This window comes from Lolium perenne, chromosome 3, assembly GCF_019359855.2.
Source record: "Lolium perenne isolate Kyuss_39 chromosome 3, Kyuss_2.0, whole genome shotgun sequence".
Taxonomy (NCBI): domain Eukaryota; kingdom Viridiplantae; phylum Streptophyta; class Magnoliopsida; order Poales; family Poaceae; genus Lolium; species Lolium perenne.
The window spans coordinates 72,306,188-72,327,554 of NC_067246.2; the positions used below are offsets into that span (position 1 = coordinate 72,306,188).

At 41.8% G+C, this 21,367-nt stretch overlaps 1 protein-coding gene and 1 long non-coding RNA gene across 7 annotated transcripts; one reads left to right on the forward strand and one right to left on the reverse strand.

Moving 5' to 3' along the window:
* The first annotated feature begins 8,593 nt into the window (after positions 1-8,593).
* LOC127341525 (uncharacterized) lies at positions 8,594-15,911 on the forward strand. 6 transcript variants are annotated; one of them, XR_011754998.1, is made up of 12 exons: positions 8,594-8,887; positions 9,495-9,557; positions 9,642-9,886; positions 11,040-11,212; positions 11,302-11,380; positions 11,566-11,738; positions 11,823-11,960; positions 12,657-12,809; positions 13,696-13,879; positions 14,004-14,107; positions 15,164-15,313; positions 15,545-15,911. It is a non-coding gene; the product is annotated as an uncharacterized lncRNA (long non-coding RNA). The 6 variants fall into 6 exon arrangements; XR_011754997.1 differs by lacking the exon at positions 11,302-11,380 and having other exon boundaries at positions 8,595-8,887; positions 15,545-15,910; XR_011755000.1 differs by lacking the exon at positions 11,302-11,380 and having other exon boundaries at positions 8,595-8,887; positions 11,593-11,738; positions 15,545-15,910.
* A 1,703-nt stretch (positions 15,912-17,614) lies between these two features.
* Positions 17,615-21,107, reverse strand: LOC127341524 (hexokinase-8). Its single transcript, XM_051367391.2, has 9 exons — positions 20,607-21,107; positions 19,875-20,025; positions 19,597-19,779; positions 19,278-19,352; positions 19,016-19,171; positions 18,794-18,892; positions 18,587-18,717; positions 18,288-18,369; positions 17,615-18,186 (listed from the first exon to the last, which is right to left on the reverse strand). The coding sequence occupies exons 1-9, from the start codon at positions 20,771-20,773 to the stop codon at positions 17,830-17,832; spliced, it is 1,401 nt and encodes a 466-aa protein (XP_051223351.1). The 5' UTR covers positions 20,774-21,107; the 3' UTR covers positions 17,615-17,829.
* Positions 21,108-21,367: the final 260 nt, after the last annotated feature.

Sequence of the window (21,367 nt, forward strand, 5' to 3'; positions counted from 1 at the left end):
AAGAAACACAAAAGAAAAGAAAAAAACAGAAAAGAAAAGAAAGAAGAAACAGAAAACAAAATAAATAGAAAAGAAATATAAAAGAAAAGAAACACAAAAGAAAGGGAAACGAAAATGAAAAGAAAAGAAATAGAAAATGAAAAGAAATAGAAAAAGAAAAGAAAAGAAATAGAAAATGAAAAGAAATAGAAAAAGAATAGAAAAGAAAAGAAACAAAAACAAAAACAAACAGAAAAGATAAAGAAATAGAAATAGAATAGAAAAGAAAAGAAACAAAAAACAAAAACAAACAGAAAAGATAAAGAAATAGAAATAGAAAAGAAAAGAAAAGAAACATAGAAGAAAAGAAAAAAGAAAAGAAACAGCAAAAGAAAAGAAAACAGTAAAAGAAAAAAAACAAAAAAAAACCTTTGGTACCGGTTGGTACCACCAACCGGTACGAAAGGTCTTTCGTACCGGTTGGTGGTACCAACCGGTACCAAAGGTCTTTCCCTCTCTTTCACTTAGCCGCGCGGGCAAAATTTCCCCCAAATCCCTCTGTTTCTCACACACGCAGACGCGCGCAACCTCGCCACGCCGTCGCCGTGAACCTCGCCACGCCATCGCCGTGAACCTCGCCACGCCGCATCAGTCCATCGCCGTCACCATCGCCTTCGTCCACGCGCCGCTCCTCTCCGCGCGTGCCCCCGTCGCCCCCGTCCCCGTCTCCGGCGCAGGTATGTAGTGCGCTGCCCCCGTCGCCTCCCTCCCCTTCTCCGGCGCCGTTGCCCGCCGCCGATGCGCCACCACCGCGCGAGTCCGTGGCGCCGCCGCTGCGCGCCATTCCGCCGTTCCCCTGCTTGAGGCCGTCGCCATCCGCGCAACGCCGCCGCACACCACCCGTCGACGCTGCACACGAGGTGCTCGATGGAATGCCGACGCCATGGCCGCCCCTGCCGCCGCCAATGTCGACGCCCAGCGAGCTGGCGCTGGCGCCGCTGGGGAGCGCTAGACGCCGCGCCAGCGCGCGGCGAGCAAGGCGGTGCGGGCGGCGTCCTTGGCGGGGAGGCGGTAGACGATCTAGCGGAGGAGGGAGTCGGGGAGGTGGCTGATGCGGTCGACGCCGCTGGAGGTGCGGGCGGCGCGGAGGCGGGCCGTGGTGGAGACTGGCGGGTCCGAGAGGTTGCTGTGGATGAACGACGGGAGCCGCTCAGTGCGTCGGAACTGCAGGTGCGGGTCAGCGTTGGACTCCTCGTGCGCGCCGGCGTCGTGCCGACACGGGCTCATCCGCAGCCGCAGACGCGGCATCTGTTCCCTCCTCAGGCCAATGTGGTCGCCACAACCATGCAGATGGGGAACGGAGTCGTCGGGCAGGGCGCTGGCAGAGGGATGACGGTGGCGGCTCCGACGACGCCGGTCGTGCTCAACGGCTTCGGGAAGATGGAGGGCGACGACCTCTCCTCTCTCTCGCCGGTGCCGTATCCCTTCGACACTGCGATGAGGGCCAGTTTTTATGTTACAGTTTTAGCAGTTCGTCAGCGTGTCGCTGATCTGTCTTCCGGCGAGGACCACCGTCGCCACCGTGCACCGTTTCAACTGTCGAAAATTTCAGTTAACCGCACCCTAACATTACATTGCCTGTGGCCTGGTGGTTTCCAAAACTGATCAAGTAGGCCACTGGCTACAACCCTGCCCCCTCACGCGCGCAGCCTTGGGTTCGAATTCCCTTGGGCTTAAACCAAAACCCTTTTTGTTTATTTTTGTTGTTTCTGAAAATTTGAAATCTGGATACTTTTCCAAGTATTTAAAAATACACTTTTACAGCTCCAAATTTTACAAACTTGATATCCTTGACAATCAGAAAAACATGATCTATTCATATATAAAGTTTGTTTAAACTTTTGAACAACTAAAAATCGGACAACATTTTAATTTGGGCTTAAAATGATAAAACTTGCTATATTCATAACTCTCTTTCTACAACTTCAATTTGCACAAACTTTATATCTTATTGCATCAGAAAAACATGAGGATTTCAAATATCATCATGCCATGCATCATTGACATCATCTCTGGTTCGGCCAAATTAAAATTGCAACAAGAACTAAATGCTATGTGAGGGTGTTCCACTATTTCTTGCTATATTCGAACACCCCACTTAATTTTGCTATATATGAAACCCTTGCACTTGATGAATGAAATATAATTGCTTTCTTCATTTTGCAGTGACATTGAGGTATGGAGGACGGCACCTTCGTCCGAGATGAGGAGGGGGAAGAAGCGGTGCAGAAATTGATCTATGAGAGTGCCCGTGGTCCGGAACCCGACGATGGAGATGACAACGAGTACCAAGACTTTCTGAATGATTTTGGCGAGAGACTTGAGTCTAAACAAGTTAGAAAAGACAATGAAGTGTCCATCACAAACTCCGGCGAGGTGTATATCTATGTATCAATTAGTCTGTGTTCATCCCTAGATGCATTCATTTATTTGTATTGCACTTATTAACGAATAATTTTTTCTTTTAGCCTTCTGGATCATCGAGCAAGTCTGTTAGAACAAAACGAGGCCCGACGCGGGTGCTAAAGGGCGAGGGCAGGTTAGCCCTCACGGCATTCAAGGATAATGGTGAACCAGTGCATCCCAAGGAGTTTTGCCGCAAATTTACAAGTCAATCCGGAGTTATTGTTAGGGACCATGTACCGATCAGCATTCAAGAGTGGCATAAGCCGAAGAACCCGGAGAGTGGTGCTAGTTATGTCAACGACACGATGAAAAAATTTCTTTGGGACACGCTACTGACAAAGTTCGGCCTGCCGGAAGACATGACGGAAGGCCAGAAGAATAAAGTCAAGGAATGGACATTGAAGAAGATGGCCATACAATTTCAGAGCTTCAAGAAAAATTTATGGGACAAATATAAGAATGAAGATCTAGTATTCGATGATAATCTAGTGAAGATAAAAGATCACTGGGCCGCATTTAAGGAGTATAAGAAATCGTCTACTTTTGTGTCCCGATCGAAGAAAAATACCGAAAATGCTGCAAAGAAGAAACTTCCGCATCATTTGGGGTCAGGTGGCTACAAGAGTGCCATTCCAAAGTGGACAGCGTTTGAGAATAAACTGATTGATCATGGAATCACTCCACAGACATGGGACAGGGTTGGACCCAAAGACAGGGCTGATCGTTGCGAAGGGAAAATGGAAGGAAAAAATTGAGGCAATTGTACCGAAGCTTGTAGATGCAATTGAAAAGGTCAGAAAGGGAGAGTACATTCCCGATCGAGAGAATGACGAGCTGACACTCGCTCTGGGGAACCCTGAACATGTTGGACGGGTACGAGCTCGCCCAGGTCTCACCATGAAGGAAGCGTGGCCGGACAGCGCTGACACTTATAGAAGCCGTTCGCGAAAGAAGAAGAAGGACGCCGACATTGTAACGGAATTGTTAACTAGGGTGGAGGCTCTTGAGAGAAATCAGAGGGCACCTGATCAGCCGCTGTTTCTACAGGATCCACAAGCCGATGCTGCCCCATCTCAGCGAAGAAGCAGTGTCGGTTCCTCGCATCTTGACGGATGTGGAGGAAGCTACCCCGTGGATTATGTCACGGAGAAGACAGATTGCGAGCTACATATGTTATTCAGGACCGCGTCCGTTAAGGTGGCGGTCGGCTATGTGTACCCAAGTGAAGATGGAGCAATGCACCATCATATGCCCATTCCACCTGGCTGTGTTCGTGTCGGGGTGGATGAAGTTGTTCCGGGTTTTGAAATAGTGGAGCTTGATATTCCTAGAGGTGAAGATGAGAGGACACTGGCCGATGTCAAGCACGGTTTCACCCTATGGCCGAAGAAGTACGTCGTCCTTTTGCAAAGGCCACCGACTCCTACACATGAGCAGCAAATGCCATCCACTCCTCCTGGTGGCAGTCCTGGTGAGCAGCCAAGTCCACACCTACCTGAGAGGGACCCCAGCATGAGTCCACCATCTCGAGATCCTCCGCGACGTAAGACAGCGTCCGTTAAGCGGAACGGTACGCCGCCTAGGAAGAAAGCTAGAAAGGAGAAACAACTGCCGCCTACTGAGAAGTTACCTTGGGAAAAAACTCCAGAGGAAAACGCGGAGGCCGTTCAAGCCGAGTTGAAGAAATGGTTTGCACCGAAAGTGCCAGAGATACCTTTCGAGAAGACACTAGATCCGGTGAAAGTTGTGCGTACCGTTGACAATCTATATGACCCTGTACCATCGCCGCCATCTGACTATGCGCGTTCTATTGAAAGGTCGTATGACAAGATGATCGAGGCGATAAAACCCGTTCAATCGGGTATCAGGGAGATAAAAGGGATACACAGTGTCTACCAACTCGGACAACAACCCGTTCAATCGGTCGCCCCTCTCAAGGTGTTTGACGGGAAGACCGTTCAAAGTTCTCGACAAGACGCAACTGATTACGCCTTCGCTGAACGAGCATATCAGTTTGTTCAAGGGAAAGATTTGGTCGAGAATCTCAGGAAGGTACCAACATGTATGCGTAACTTGCATTCGTGGTACCTTAAGGCCTCAAAGGAAGGGATCGAGACTATCATGGTGCGAGTTAGGGAAGAGCACTACTTCCAGGAGTACTGTGTGAACGTTGACTTCGCCGAACTCTTTCAGTTATACAATCTCCGGGCCCTCGACAAATCAATCATCAGTTGCTATTGTCTGTAAGTGATTTATTTATTTAATTTGAGAAGTCGTTCATTGTCTGTAGATTATAATCTTTTGTGCGCTATATTATGCAGATCGAAGATGCTCGAATGCAAAAGGGATGATATCACAGACATTGGGTTCATTGACCCGCACACAATGCATGTTAAAACCATAGAGAATCCCCTCTATAACAAGGATACACCGCAGACTTTGCTAAGGTTTTTGAAGCGACAACGTGACAAAAAGCTAATAATTTGGCCTTACAACTTCGAGTGAGTCTTACTGTCTTATAACACATTATATTTTGCTCACCGTATGTCAAAATTTTAACTAATGACTTATATATATGACACTACATATTGAAACGTGCGTAGGTTTCACTTTATTCTTCTCGTCATCAATTTGGAAATTGGAGAAGTTGAAGTCTTTGACTCACTAAGAAAAAAATCGGAACTATATGTGTCTTGTTTTTTAATGCTCAGAAGGTAATTTTAATTCTTATCGGGTTGTTTCGTTAATTTCCTGCTTTGAACTAATTGATGACTCTTTTATGCATTTTCTTTTGTCGAGCAGCGTATGGCAAACTTTCATCAAGGAAGATACGTCCCGTGAATGGACACCGAAGCTGCGATGGCGTGCGAAAGTAAGTAGTACTAACTAGGTCCACACACCTTTTAATTATCATACTTGACTATTGTTTGATTGAATTATATTCTTGTAAAGAAATGCCCGCAACAACCTCCGGGGACCGATCTCTGTTGATTCTTCGTTTGCGAGTACATCCGCAGAATTGTCAGCGAGAGAACGAATAATGAAAGAAATAAAGAGGTACAAAAACAATCTTCACAAATTTGTTTTGTTATCATAAGTTGTGCTGAGTTTCAGTAATAGTTGTTTCATGTATTCATTTGTATCTTATTCTTTTATAGTTGGCAAGAAAGCGGAACAAGCTCTCAATCGATGACCGCTTCATAGCAATAGGCGAGGAATTGGCGGGATTTTTCCTTCGGGACGTCATACCACCACTCGCAGAGTACCACTATGAATGAAGATGTACATGTTACATATATAGTTGACTCGAAGAGTACCACTATGCTACATGTAATAGACATATATAGAGTACGCCTCGGAGAGTACCACTATGCATGAAGATCGATCTTCATGCATAGTGCTACTTAATTTGCGATCTTATGCAATAACATGTGTGTTATATTATATGCACCAACTTGCTATGCATCATCTTGATCTTCATGTACTACCTAAACCCAAACGCGTTTCTGGTGCATCGACGCGATATGAAACAAACCGATATCCCTAAACCCCTCCAAAAACCCTAAAAAACCAATTCTCTGTCGCGGCAGAGATTTGGGCAAATTCCCTGCCGCGGGTGGGAACCTTTGGTACCGGTTCGTATTACCAACCGGTACCAAAGCTCCTTGGCCCTGAGCTCTCCTGGTGGCCCACGTGGAGGGCCTTTTATACCGGTTCGTAAGCAACCGGTACGAAAGGGGGGGCCTTTAGTGCCGGATAATTAATACCGGTTGCTCAACCGGTACTAATGCCCCTCTGGAACCGGTACTGATGAGAGATTTTCTACTAGTGTCCTGGTGTTGTATGAGGATATTTTAAGCGTGTGAAGGAGGATAGCTTAGTAAATACAAGATAATTTGTTGGGTCGATTGATTTATATACACATGATATTGAATTGTGTGAAGTGAACATTTTAGTATTTTCGAACTACTTCCTGGTTATTTTTTCCATATATACTTGAATATTTTTCATCTACATGTGCCAGAGTGAACAAGGCCAGTAGCCGTGGCAGCAGACAGACATCTGAAGGTATAATAGCTGCCCCCCCATGGGGGCTTCACAGCGATTTCAGCTTCGTGGCCGTTGGATCTTGCTAGCTGGGTTCACTTAGTCGATCTCGTCCATTCATTCCGGGCCAGACCTTCCTAGATGAAACCATGTAACAGCCAATTTCTACTCGCCTCCTTCTGTATTTGGGACCCGCAGCTCGTCTGGTCCACTCGTCAGTCGCTTGGGTGGGTTTCCAGGCGTGGCTGGGGGCATAAGGGGTTGGCTGCCCACCCAATCCCCACTCACGTTTCTCTCTCCCCCAATCCCCACTCACGGTTCCTCTCCCCCAATCCCCATGGTTCTTCTTCCAATTCCTCAACCCTAGGCCAATCCCGACCCTGCTCGCCGCCAGCTCCTGCCCCTCTCTCTTCCTCGGCTCCAATGGAGCGAAGCCGGCGATGCGAGGCCTCCTCCCCTTTCCACGGTTCCTGAGCAGGCGCGCACGCGAGCGCGCAAGGGCATGCGCGGGGCGGGCTGGTGACCAAGGCGAGGCCAGCAGGTGACGGTGGTGAGGGGCCTATGCGCGGCGGGCTGCTGCTGTGCTCCGCCTCTCCATCCCCCCATCGAGGCGGAGGACGACATGGCACCAGCGACGTCGCAGGAGCATGCACCCGAGACGGCCATCCATGGCGCTATTGTTGTCGATCTGTCTGTCGCTGCTGTGTGCTCCGCCCCGCTGCCCTCCTCCTCTCCTCACTCTCCATGAGCTCACGCCGATATGCCGTGACATCCCACAAAACCGGCGGCGTGAGGAGGCCGTGGATGGCGCTACTACTGCACGATTCATCGGTAAGTCCCCATTTTTTCTCTGTAGGTTTGGTCTATTTGATTCGTCTCAAGCAACACTTAAGAAGGAAATCTCTAGCAGAAGAGGATGCAGAGCTGGGGAGTTTAAGGCACACATTATTTCCTTTCATCCTTCCTATTTACTGTCTTTGAAGATTATGTCTATTCCTTACCATGCCATATAGTATTGTGGAGTAGTGTTCCATAAGATATGTAATATTTCAAGATTATTTATGTTCTAAACTCTGCACTGAGATATACAAATTTTTTTGGCAGCCACTGAGATATATCATGTAATTTCACTTGGAGAGGAGAAGAGAAGCGAAGAGGAAGTGGAAGAGGAAGTGGCAGATCTATGGGAGAATCCCGAAATACATATATTTGGTAAGCCTTCAGTTTGTGCCTCTGGTGTACTGGCTAGAGTAGGTATGTATCTTACTTGCATGGTCCTATTGTTTCTGCAGAATTTGGTACCCACCTAAATGTGCATATGGTATTCCCGGAAGATGTTATATTGGTTGCTTGGATTCTCTCGGAATGCTATTCTATATGTACGTATGAGCGTCGAACATAGGTGTACCTGCCATATGTATGGAGGTTATTTCCGTACAGCATTTTCTTCAGATTACAAATCTAAATTAACATGACACTTTACATTGTTGCTTTCTATAAAAAATTGTTTATAGCTCTATAATATATAACACCGGTTGCATATATTTTTCATCTTATACTGAAGCTTATATGCTCCTATTACGGAAAATAATCGAGTATGAAGAAAATAATATGACGCTGGTCTGTCCCTAATCCCTTCTTTCATGCCCAGGTGAGTTCAGATGTTCTACTTCTCATAGCTGCTTATGAGTCATATTTACAGATCTGTAATGATTATGTAATTATATTTTGTATTGCCGCTTTTCATTTTTATTCTAGGTCATTTGTTCAACCAAAAAATATGTTGGTCTTATACCTTTTATCTAATGAAAGTTTTTCCAAAATTGCTAACATTATGCCTCAGTATTCCTGAAGTTACGTATATGATTTGCTATGATTTTTTTTATCTCCCTTTGGTTATCATTCATCAAATGTTTTAATGAAGATGTTCATGTTCTCGAAAGTTTTGATCAAAATTCATGTGCATGAACAAAGATCCATAGATTTAAACCAGTATCGCTTTGCATTTTCAGAAAAGTAACCAATATTCCTGACACATATGGTTGTTTGCAGGGGAGCCGTGTTGTTCCTGTTCTCCTCCACATGTTTGGTCTGCCTCTGTGTATTTATTTTATTATCAATTACGCAATAATGATTTTCTGATGGTTATTGTCTCTGCAATTGGCCTGTTACACTTGATTCTGTTGTTGTCCAGGGGTACTTTTCTTCGTATACCTCTACATTTATTTGGAATATATGCAGATATGTACCTCTAAAGAAGAGATATCTCGGTGTGATCATGAAAGTGAGAAGTTGATTCAATGCATGTTCATCTACCGAGGTCCTTCTGTTAGTTGGAGTTATGGCTACTCTTTTCGCCTTCACCGTCCTCTTGAGAGAGTCTTCATTTCGCCAGGTATATGTCATTTACTCATCTAGCTTCTTGCTTTATGTCCATAGGTTGTTCGGAGAAAATCCTGGGTTTGCATATATTCAGTTAGAGGGGAACACAAAATGTTCGGGGAATTTAAATTGAATGATAGATGATGGCCCTGTCAAACTTATGAATGTGGTTTTTGTAGATATGGTCTTATTTATTGTGCTCATATAGCTTACTCCAGATGTTGAGATCATCCTTCTACTTGCATATGTTGCAGTGACATGTGATCTTTTGATTCGTTTCACTATTCAATTTTTCCCTGTGTTGTTTGCAGGATATTATTCAACAGTCATTAATTGGGATTAATTATTTCTTAGGTCTCTTTAGAATGATTTAAAGGGTAATCCAACATTTAACTGGACCATTTATTTGTTAAACCGGTACATTAATTATTCATCTTTACCATATATTCTGCCAGTGTGCCAGCCTCTGAACTTTCAGTTTAGATCTGACCTTCTACTACAACACACAAGCCGAGAAAGTAAAATGCAAGATTCTACTTGTGGTTTATTTTTGTGAACTTTTCCCACATAGGAGTTTAAGATCAGAAGTGTCGTATTATTCAATATTGACTTTGATGCAGGTTTTGGAGATAAAGATCATTAGCTGCTACGAGCTAAGACTTCATACATATATACTTTTCTTTGTAAGCATTTTCATAGACTAGCATTTCTATGTATTGCATTTGCTTGGATGATTTGTGTCTCACTGAAGATAGCTTGATTTGCAGCCTCCTAGCATCAATATTACAATAATCATTGATATGTGGTCCAAACTGGAAAGGTCACATTATCGGAGAAGGGTAGAGAAGGATCGGCAGAACATGAATGGGCTACATGCCCATCTATTTTTGTGATTCAAGAGGTGGCCGCCTCCCTATCTACCTCTCGGAAGTGGCCGCCGTGGTACTTGATCGTGGCCAAGCGATTCAGCACCGAGGTCATCGACCTCACCAAAGAGAACTTCTCTGACAAGGTACTACTTTCCCCTCTCGTGTCTCTCCCTCTTCCATTTAACCATCAGAGATGCAATAGTTCACTGCCAAGCACAAAACGTGACCCAGTAGCTGCTGTTTTTTTAGTAGTGTAACGAATGATCCTTAGTTACTGGCATGTATCCATTTGGCAGATTCGTTAGGGGCTCCAGCTTGACGAGTGCATCTATATCAATTCCATTCACGGCTGATGCTAATCAAAATAATAGATCCTTAGTTCAATGCATGAATTTGGACCCTCCACACGAAGTGAACTGCTGTGTGGTTCTAGGGAATGAATCCCGTTACTTTGAAGGCTAAATTTTTTATAGAGCTTATTTTCACTTATGTGGCCTCCCGTTGGAATTGCTCAATGATTCTGCTTATGTTTTTTTTGTTGCGGGGGATTCTGCTTATGGTTGAGGTGTAGGTATTATGAAATATATTAATGGGGTGCAGAATTATGGACTTACTAAGATGATACCGCCCAATTGCATATTTTGATGCTTGCATATGAAAAGGGCAAGATTTGTTTCACTGTATTTTCTCTCTCTAAGGATACGCATTTCATTTACTTATGTCGATGTATAGTTCATGGTTAGTACCTTCGCCCATCGCAATAACTTTTTGATGCCTCTGTGTGTCATGTAAAGATGCTTCTAGGACTCTTTAATTGCTTATATACCTACATGATGCTAAAAGTTCTTTGACATGTTTTTTTAGATAAAAGGCATTGAAGCCCGACTTTAAATTAATAAATCCTGGTAGATCAGGAATATGGTATTACACTGTTGCGGCTTACATCTTAGCCAAGTAAACTAAAACTGAGACAAAAGCACTAGAACATGGAAATAGGAAAAAGGGGTCATTTGTATTGACTCTTTGGTCACTGTTACTATGCCGTAAAGATACAGGCAAGTTGGATAGCTACAATTTTGTATTAAGTAATTAACTATGCAGATTTAAATAACGAGTCACTTGCAGATCAGTTTATTTTCTTGCATTATTTTTCATGATATCATTTACACCTTTCATGTTTATTAAGGGAGATCTCAATCCTAAACTTGCAATGGTACATGCTAATGCTAGAAATACTGTATTAATCAACTAATCATCTGAATTTTGTTTTCTGATAAAACCTACTCTTCTCTTTAGCAGGGTAATGCTACTTCAAACTGATGCTTCTTTGTACCATGTTTATATCATCTCTTTCATCGCTTGCGATGAAGCAATAGTATATTTATAATCATGAACTAATCATTCAGAGTGGTGGAATTTCAAATACTATTGCTTTTCCATTTTGTCATTTGCATCGTCTTTGATAGAAGGTAAAACTTTTCCATTTAACTCTCCAGTTTCTTGCAAGTTTTCGTTATTGATCATATTAACAATTGTAAAATATCTATTGTGATGTCAGTCCGCTAGCATGAAGTTTTCCTTGGATACTTGAATCTCTTACCACTAGGCGTATCTTCTGATGTACCGAATTTTTTTAGGTGACGATCCTTTTCCTTCGGATGTACCGGTCGTTTTTAGGTCACGTTTGGTGCGGTAGAATACTTTCTTCTGCGTGTCGTATAGATATTGCATGTTATTTTGCTGTGATTCTCCCTTGCTAGCTCTATTTGGGCATTCTTATTTAGATATGTATCCATTTGCTTACCCAACCTTGTATAAACAGGTTGTTTCTGAAATAATCCTCCTGCAGACATAGCCATCGGTCGTGAAGCCTCCTGGATCTAGGTATGTCTTCATGTCCTTGAGCTTTCAGATGTGAAGATGGCCTTGATCGGGAAACCATCGCCTGGGTCGAAAACTACGGAAGAGTTTGCTCCTCAGCCTCGGTCTGATAAGGTGATTACATGCATGTTAACCCTTTGTGCTCCTCTTATTGCATTAGGTTTTTTCCTCTTACGAGTTATTCATCTTCTATGTCAGGTTGGTCTGGCTGCAGCTGGTGCTCCAGATTCTCCGCCTACCTCATCCACCGCGATGACAAACAACCCTTCAACCAAGTTGTTCTTCCGTTCTTTTATATATTCGTCTGCTCGTTTTGTTGATTAAAGATGGACAGAAGTAATTACCTGAGCTTGGTTCCTTCATGCTACTCTCTTTCTTCATGATATATCTGTCTCTCCTTGGTAGAATCCTTTTTTTAGAACTAAGGAACCAGTTAATGCGGAGTTTGATGTTCGGTATCTAACTCTCCGTATCGGGTGTACCTTAAAATGATGTGTTTTGTACCTTGTCATTGAATTTTTTATGAGGTATTTAATTTTACAACCTTCCAGATTGTATATATATCGTATTCAACATTTATGGTTACAATTGTATTTTCTGAATTAGGCTTGCTAATTCATCTCCTCACACATGAATTTTGGCTTACTGATTTTATAGGTCTTTCATTTTGCAAGTCTTTGCTTTTGATGTAGTTCTTAGTGGCGAAGCAAACTTTGATGTAGTAAGTCTTTGCAATATGCTTCTATGGCCTATTTTTATTTGGTCATAGGTGATTATTTCTGGCAAATTACTTGCTTGAAATTTTTGGAATGAAAAGTTGAACCATGTTGGCAGACCAATTTAGCTTGTTACAATGAGTTTTATGCCTCAGTTTTGAACTTCATAATTTTCTTAAGATAAATCATGCAACTACTGTGATGTATTTTCTTATATTAATCTGAAAATTATTTTCTCTGTGTTAGCCAGTCCTCTGTCATGATAGGTTTTCTTCTTTTATGATCTGAATATGGCTTTGCTTTCTGAAATCTGCAGGCGTGACATTGTTGGACCCATCTCATGGGACTTACTGTGTTGTATCCTAATAGTAACCTCGCACGCAATGCTATACTGCAGACCCTTGGGCATGTCAAACTGTCTCCAGGGATTTGAAGCTCCATTTAAATTATGCTGCGGTCAGGTTATCAGGTGAGCCTATGTGCTTATTCACATTAATTTTTTTATAGCAGATTTCATTGTATCCAAGAAACCTAAGTAATCAGAAGTATGGCTCACTCATGTGAGTCTTATACATTAGGGATATTCATATACAATTACATTGAATCCGGTACTAACTTCTGCTACTCTAGGGATTTTTAAATATTGATGACAGTGATTCTTCTGCTCAGATTATCCAATGCTTACGTTTTAAGTTGTGTGATTTGATTGTTGTGGATGCAAAGATTATCCAATGCTCATATTGTCAACTTCAGTTGTTTCACATTCTGGTGATCGTCTTGAACATACTATTCTTTTAACTAGCTGATGGATCAGATTGGAGAATGAATTATGATGGATTTTTCTTTGTCTTGAGAAATGCTTTATCATTTTGATGTTGTTTCTTGGAACATGATCTGGAATAAGTTCTGGTTTCATTCTCCATTTTTCTATTTTGATGTGATACTCAAACTAAAGTAAGGGTCACACTCTCAACCTCATTTATTTCTGTTGACTTTTGTTTCTCTATTTCTTGGTGTACTAATTGCATAGATGCTGGTTGAGAATTTTTTGTCAGGCTTTACCTTGATGGCCTTATATATATAACCATGTTTCTTAAGTATTTAACCCTATTTTTTAGCATTCACTTGTTGTGCTATTTTGTAGAATGATTAAATATTTTGTAGCAATTGCTTTGGGTTTACAACATTATAGATTGTCCCTATGAAGTAGGAACTGATGTGATGATTTCGGATTTCTGCAATGTTGGTTCTTTTAATGTGTTGAAATAATGTGATAATTTCCCTCCTTTTATGTTTATTATACTTATCATTTTGCATGTCATATTTTAACTGCAAAATGTTTGGTTGATTATCAGAGCACGGCAAGGAAACAATCGTAACAACACTGTCTGTTCCTGGGATAAAGACATTTCACGAGATACTATTTGGCACTCGCCTTCCAGATGTGAATCTATCATTGGTTCCTTATACTGCTTTGTTATTTGAATCTTTTCCATAATCCTTGATCGCTTCTTCCCACAAATATTTGATGCCCCTGATGTGAGTATGCAATGAATTTTTTCTACATTTTCTATCTTACAAAAATAATCATGGCCGAATGACCTCTCACACTAATGCAAATATTCATCTTAGTCATTCAATTTTTCTTTTGTTCTATTTCCAGGGGTTGCTGCAGACAATCAGATCCATACAGTTGGGGTTCATAGCCTCATCATTCATAATTCAGATAATTCTTGGGTATAGCAAGTTGCAGGCTATGTGCTCTAGGTACACAGAATCTTCACTTCTCCTTTAACTGATATAGATAGTTTTCAGGTTTGCTTGCATTCCTTTCTGGGAAGGAGTAGACTAGCAGAGGAAAAACTTGGAAGGAACTTTAGATCATATTGAAGAAATTCTCTATCTTGCTAAGTTTAGCAATTCTATTTTTTTCGTATTGACATCCAGGCCTTAAAAAAACCCCGCCTGCATATGTTATCACTTGAAGAATTTCTGTATCTACACTGTAACTAACTCGAGAAAATTGTTCGTTAAAATTACCTAATGCAACATTGCATTTTTATGGTTATTACTACAGATTTCAAACTGAAAAAGACCAGCCAACAAAATGCATAAAAGACAGAGAAGCAACATATAGGAGCTTATTCTAATTTTGTAGGCCAGGAAAGCCTCGAGCTGGGAGATAGCCTTCATGTTTGTGCTGTGTAAAATATATTTGGTTGTTTTTAGTGAAGACTACAGCTGGTAGATAACAAGACGCAGCTAATGTATGTCTCCAGTTCCACAATGATAAATAATTTGGCACATGTTCTTTCCATTGTTCCATCCTACAGCTCGATGCTTATGTTCATATCATTCTGTATTTGTATCATTGAAAAACATCCTTCTCCCATCCTGAGATTGAGTGGTTATATTCATATCACAGGGTAAAATAGCTTCCACTTGCCACACTTGCTATTAGAAAAAAACATTCTTCTTCTACATGTACTAAATAGCTTCCACTTGCCAGTTGCTATTTAGGATAAAACTGAAAGACGGATTTACTGATTTGCCTTGGCGGTTTGCTAAATAGTGCGTTTGTTTACCCATGAAACAGTGATATATGGTGATTTTTCCATAACGAACTCTATATTTCAATCCACACAAGACTACTGCGCATGCCATGAGCCTGTAAATAGCTTCTGAAGGTCTTCTTTTACTTATTTTTTTATGCCAGCCAACAATGCCTACTTTAATTATTGGTACTTATAAAATTAAGAAAGTAATGTGTACATAGCATAGGAAAACTGATGTTTCTCCAAGAGGTAAAATCCTTTTTTGTAGACATGCTGAGTTTGTACTCTGGACTGATCTGCAAGAAGGTTTGATCGCCCTCTTCGGCATTCAATGGGAGGAGCACATGCTGCCTCCAAACCGCATCAGAGGATGAGGCATCGGCCGCCTTCGTAGTGAAAACGAGGACGTCAAGACAAGGTGTGCAATTACCTGCCCCTGCCCGTTGTTTACATACTTAAAGCTAAGTCAGAAATTGATATGGGTTATGCTTGTGTGATGCACCGGTTTGGATTATACTTAGGTTGAATGATTGCATATGTCCATACACTTGAATATCACTACATGGATTTTTTTTTGCATTTCTCTACGATTTAACAAAATCATGGTTAGGGTTGTTTCGAATATTTACACGCTTACTTCCTATTGTAGGAAACTCAAAAGGATAATCAAAATTCTTTTTAGAATATTACTCAATCTTATGCTAGAAGAACTTGGTGTTTCAAAGGATGAATAACATCTTGAGCTATGTGAGTATTGTTCTGTTTAACGCCTCTGCGCTCCAAGCGGAATGTTCTCCCGTGTACCCCTCGATGTCTGTAATAAAGTCCAAGAGCTATGAAAACAACATGGATTCTGCATGTGTAAAATCCATACATGTGTTGATCTGGCGACAAATACAATCATCATAAACTGCTTATGTCAATTGTTCATAAGCGTTTGCTACTCCTTTTGTGATTTCGTTTGATTTATCCTAATTTCATCATACGACTTTTTTTCCTGTGAAACCTGAAAAATAATTTATTATTCCATTGCCTGATTTTTATCGTTGATATGCAAAATGTAATTCTGGACGAATTCCACGGGATCGTGCGCCAAGGCGCACATCTAAATCTAGTTTAACTAGTGCAGATTACGTAAGGGAGCAAGGTTCAATATTCCGCAGTACGCCAGTACCATATACATAAAAGTCATCAAGAAAAATCAACAAATTATCATAAACAAGGTATCCAGTATAGCTGCTTCTTGACCATTCATTGATAAATCTCCCATTGATTTTGCTAGGGTAAGAATGAATCCTTTTCTAAAAGGAAGCCAAATAAAAAGCATAAAGATGTGTATAGTACAGTTGTAACCAAGGTACGCGCTGTAAGGAAGACGTGTCCTTTTTTCAAGTGTTTTAAAGAAGATTACAAGACTGTTTGACAAGTTGGACTAGGTTTCAAAAATATTTTCGACTCCTTACTAGTGTACTGAAGGAGTGAAGGTGCCCGGAAATGGTGAATGGAACCTGGGTGCGCGCGCACCCATTTACGAAAAGTTCAAAAATAATGCTATTTAAAAGTTTCAAAAAAATGTGAAGTAAAATTTGCATGTACATATTATGTTGATACTTACTCGTGTGAGTTTTCACGAAAAAATACCATTGTGTGTGGCCTGCATAAAAATGACAAAATGTCCAAATGAGAATAGTGAATAGGAATTTTACTATTCACAGGAATAGGAATTTGCATTTTGTCATTTTTGTGTAGGTCACACACAATGGTATTTTTCGTGAAAACACACACGAGTAAGTATCAACACAATATATACATGCAAAAATTTACTTCACATTTTTTTGAAACTTTTAAATAGTATTTTTTTGAACTTTTCGTAAATGGGTGCGCGCGCACCCAGGTTCCAAACGTCCGGGTCGGTGGAAGGTGCCTAGCTAAATTAAGACATACTACTGCTGGCACGGCTTGATGATAAATGAGGCTAATATGGTGGGGATGGCACACTCTACATGTTGTGCTCGATGGAGTTGCCAGAATAAGACAGGATAAGAGCAACTTCAGATGGTTCTTCGACTTCACTGCTTTCCTATTGCTGTTCGACAAGAGCGAAAATGCCCGTTGTTTCGTCTCGGCGCTGCAAAAGTTGGTCAGCTCAGAGGTGGTAGGTATATTGGATACAATCTTGAGGCAGTGGAGTTTGGCGGCAACAGTTCATTCCAGGCCATGAAACTCCTTTGCTTTCTTTCCTGCTTCTGCCGCCATGCGGTTAAATTCGTCTGCTTCTTGCTTCTGCCCTTGTTGGAGGAATCCTATCCTTGAGACATGTTTCTTTAAATTCGTCTGCTTCTTGCTTCTGCTCTTGTTGAAGGAATCCTAACCTTGAGACATGTTTCCAGGAAAATTTCGCTTGAGAAAATCTAAAGATGTGAACTCTGCTCTGTTTTCTTTTCGTTGTACGTGCTGGATTTAGCGTAGAATAATATGTTTCCCAGGTTCTTTTCCTGCTGAGGTCTGATACATTCACAAGCAGTTGTCTGAAACCTTTGTGCCATTGGGTCGTCATCCTTGCTTATCACCACAGTGCCTCATAGATCAGTCTGATCATGTCGCGTTATCGTATCTTATCACTACAACTTTTATATAGATCGGTTTGATCGTGTCTGGAGCACAGGAATTTAACCTGAACATTATACGGTTCAGCTAAATTTGTACAGAAACTGAGCGATGCTTTAAAACTGAACTTGTGATTAGAAAGGTACAGTACTAGTTATGTTATGAGACCTCTGCTCCCTTTTTTAAAATCTTAACTGTCCAAGGACACCTCATCTAGCCTCAAATTTTGTTACAAACCGCTTACAATTCCATCATGGTAAACTGCACATGTTGGGAAGCTAGTTGCCATTTAAACGGGCGGCTAAAAATGTCTGACAAGTATCTTGCCTAATATTTAACATCCGGGTTCCCCTCGACATTTCCGTATTGAGAATGGGAAGCAGCAATCAGGGCAGCTCCGATCCCCGGACCTTCATCTGCGTGTTTGACGACTACTGACTTAGACAACTCCTCTCCTACCAGTTCACTTAGAGTAGTTGCCAAGCACTTGCTGAACTTGGCATAGTGTTCGAACAGTCCTCCATCAATGGCGATGACTGACCGACGCTTGTCGATGGAGCCATCTCTCCCAAGCTTCTTGAGGATCCCTGTAAGGCCTGCTGCAGCCAACCGGGCTGCCCTTCTTGTGATAATGTCAATAATTTTGACAACCATTTCCCGCGTCTCTAAGGATGTACCTGCAATCTGGAGGTATGCATACAATGTCGCTTTAATGTGTGCATAAGGAAAAAACTATACGATATTTTAATGATGACTGCCGTGCAATGATCACAAAGTGAGCATACCCCTAGGGTTTCTTCCAGTTTTTGTGCCACAATCTTCAGATCAGGTGTTTCATCATGATGCATTGCAGAAATATGTGGAGTCCTGCATACAACATAAAGCCAGACTTATCCTCCCATGTAAGCTTGAAGGTTGCAGCATTTGCTACACAGAACGGTATGTATGATTAGAAGATTAAATCTTCTGATAATTAACAAGAAGATGCATTTGAATGTAATCATGAATTCCAGATCATTAATAAGAGAACATTCGTTACACACATCAGAATATCAACTGCGAAAAAGCTAGCCAAACAACGTACCGCAGATGGAAATGAGTTTTGAGCTTAGTATGGTCAATTTCACCAAAAATTGCAGATTGCAGGGACAGTTTAAGCAATACCCTCCTTACTATTTCACCTAAATACATTCCTGAGGTTAACTTCTCGTAGATCTGAAAGACCCAAAATATATAGCTCAGTCAATGCCGAACAAACAACATGAACAGACAGAATGTAAAAGAAACTTGCCTGCTCCCCCGGATTTAAGCTTTCCTTATCTAATGCTTGATCGTATTCAGTGACTGGAAGATGGCATGAATAGAAGTTACCCCATTCCATATTAATCACCTGATATATATGACAAAACGTAGTACAAAAGTACCTTAGAAAAATAATAAAATAGTCCAAAAGAACTCAGCACAAATTCTTTGAGTACTACTAGGTTTGAAGTGTATGACCTTTAAACCTCACCATATCCCCTGACTCCGGCAGCTCTCCTTCCCATTTTGGTATAGCATTTGCCTTCTCAACATAGGCAGCATTTGTACCAGTACCAAATATCACACCAGCAATAACATCTTTATCATAGTATCTGGCTCCAGCCAATGTCCCAACAGCGTCATTGATCTATTTCACCAACGGATCTCTCAGAATGAGATTCCTTTTATGAGATTACAAGTAGATTATACTCTAATTTAGGGATAGTGCAATATAAGAACTTATTGACACTCACCAGTGCAGCCACATGTATGTCTACACCTTGCTTCTCCATAGCCGTTTGCAGCTTAACCGCTACATCTTCACCCACCTGATTTGAGAGATATGTTAACCCTTTTGAAGATTATGTTATAGACAGTTAAATATTTGATTTTTATGATGCTGCTTGTCTAACAAAACATATTTTCTAGTGTAATTCCTAGATTTCATTATCCAATACGGTTTATAATTAATCAACTGAAAATGTAAGACTCCAAAGAGTGATATTATTGGCAACATTCATATATCATATAATGTACAAATATGCTGTATTTGCGAGCATAAGAAATTCTTACAGCATCTTCTATACAAAATGCCTTTGTCCACTTGACAAGGGTGCCCGATGCAATAGAGTGTTGCCTCACTGGGAAAGAAAATGTGAATCCTAGTTCTCGTTTCTTCCCAGTTGAAAAGCTATTACCCTTATCTTCATCCGCAACAAACTTGGCTAATTCAGAAGCAATGAAACCAAACAATTCCTGCACATTAAATAATGAATATAGCCAAAGAATGAATCAAATACATAATAACATCAAATCAATGCCAAGTTGGTGAATTCAGCTTATAAACGTACCGAGGAGCTCCCAGACATCAAATGTGGTGGAATGGCGACTGCTCTGGACTCACGGTTAGCAATACGCTGATCGTTACCACCTAGTTGCACCTTCAAGACGCGGAAGTTTGTCCCTCCTAGGTCCAATCCATAGAAGAAACCTTCCTCTCTCCTAAATTTAGTAGCACAAAAGTAAGCGGGCCAATAATTCTAAAGGTGTGCAAAGGTCAAGCATATATACAATTGCCCGTTGAAATGAGCAACCGCAATCATTAAAGTTATCTAGTGGCTGAAATGAAGCCTGATAACAAATGGATGGCATTTTAGTGCGATGAACATGATCAGGAGTTATCATTTCTATTTTGTTTAAGTCTGGCATCCATGAGTAGTAAAATGATCATCTTATTATGTTTTACTATAATGCTATGAACATGATAGCTAGGGAGCCATATTTCTAATTCCTAATCACCGGCTAGTATTTTTCATCCATTAACGGGCGCCCTTGCATATGTATTATCCCTCAGTTCATATGAGCATAGTCTCTGCTCTAACATCTACTCCATCAACACATTCAAGTTTAAAACAACAGCCTGTTCACCCTTACTAAGATGTGAGAACGAGCACACAAAGTAGTGGTAACAGTTTACAGTAAATACATTGAAGTGTATGAACTTTTCAGGCTTTCCCCTGAGCAGGCATTCAGACAAGTAAACAGGGAGTGAAGAACTGAACGTATATGTACGAAGTACGAACCCAGTGGGGAGCTTGTCGACGTAGGAGAGCAACATCTTGACCCTGCTGCCACCCTCCTTCTCCAGTCCCGCGCGCATCTCGTCGGCCATCTCCACCGCCACATCGCGCAGCAGCGACACTGGCGTCGCGCACCTCTCTCGGAGGTCCGCCACCACCTGCTCCGCCATTGCTGAAACACCAAGCAGATCGAGGGACAAAGGGAAGCCTCGATCCAAGAACTGAAACCGCAGGAAGATCGAGAGCTCGGGAAAGAGGAGGGGAGAAATGTGGAACTCGGCAAGCCGACGCCGACCAGAGGAGAAAGTGGAGGGAATATGTTTAGAAAACAACACTGGTATAGTCGATCAGGATGGTGGAGAGGCACGTGAAATTTGGCTGGGAGCGCTCATCTTCTCGGGATCGATCGATCAGCTCGGTGCAGGGGAAAGGGCGGGGTGGTATGGTGCCGCCTCGTGTCGTGCGTTCCTGTGTGATCTTTGTTCTGTTCCTGCCTCTTCGCATCGATCGGGAGCTGCACTCGGGCAGGTGCATGGTCGAATTATTTATTCGTCCCAGAAATAGAATCGGCGTCACCTCGGCATGGAGGGGAAAGAAAGAGTTGGCGGAGATGAAGTGTTTTTATTTATGCGTCGTCACAAAATTTTCGTCGAAAAATGGAAATCAGTCAAGTTCATCAAGAATTAATATTTATTTATGCGTCGTCTCCTGCAAACACCAAGAGGCTCGAGTAGGCTTAGCTTATGATGTTTTTTGCTGTTTTA

Bases quoted from the DNA above. Each gene is read 5' to 3' on its own strand.
- LOC127341524 (XM_051367391.2), bottom strand. From the start codon at position 20,773: ATGGCGGAGCAGGTGGTGGCGGACCTCCGAGAGAGGTGCGCGACGCCA. The intron at 19,353-19,596 runs GTAAGAATTTCT...CTCTCAAATCAG, and splicing joins CATTTTGTATAGAAGATGCT to GTGGGTGAAGATGTAGCGGT. The intron at 19,172-19,277 runs GTGAGTGTCAAT...TTGGTGAAATAG, and splicing joins ACATACATGTGGCTGCACTG to ATCAATGACGCTGTTGGGAC.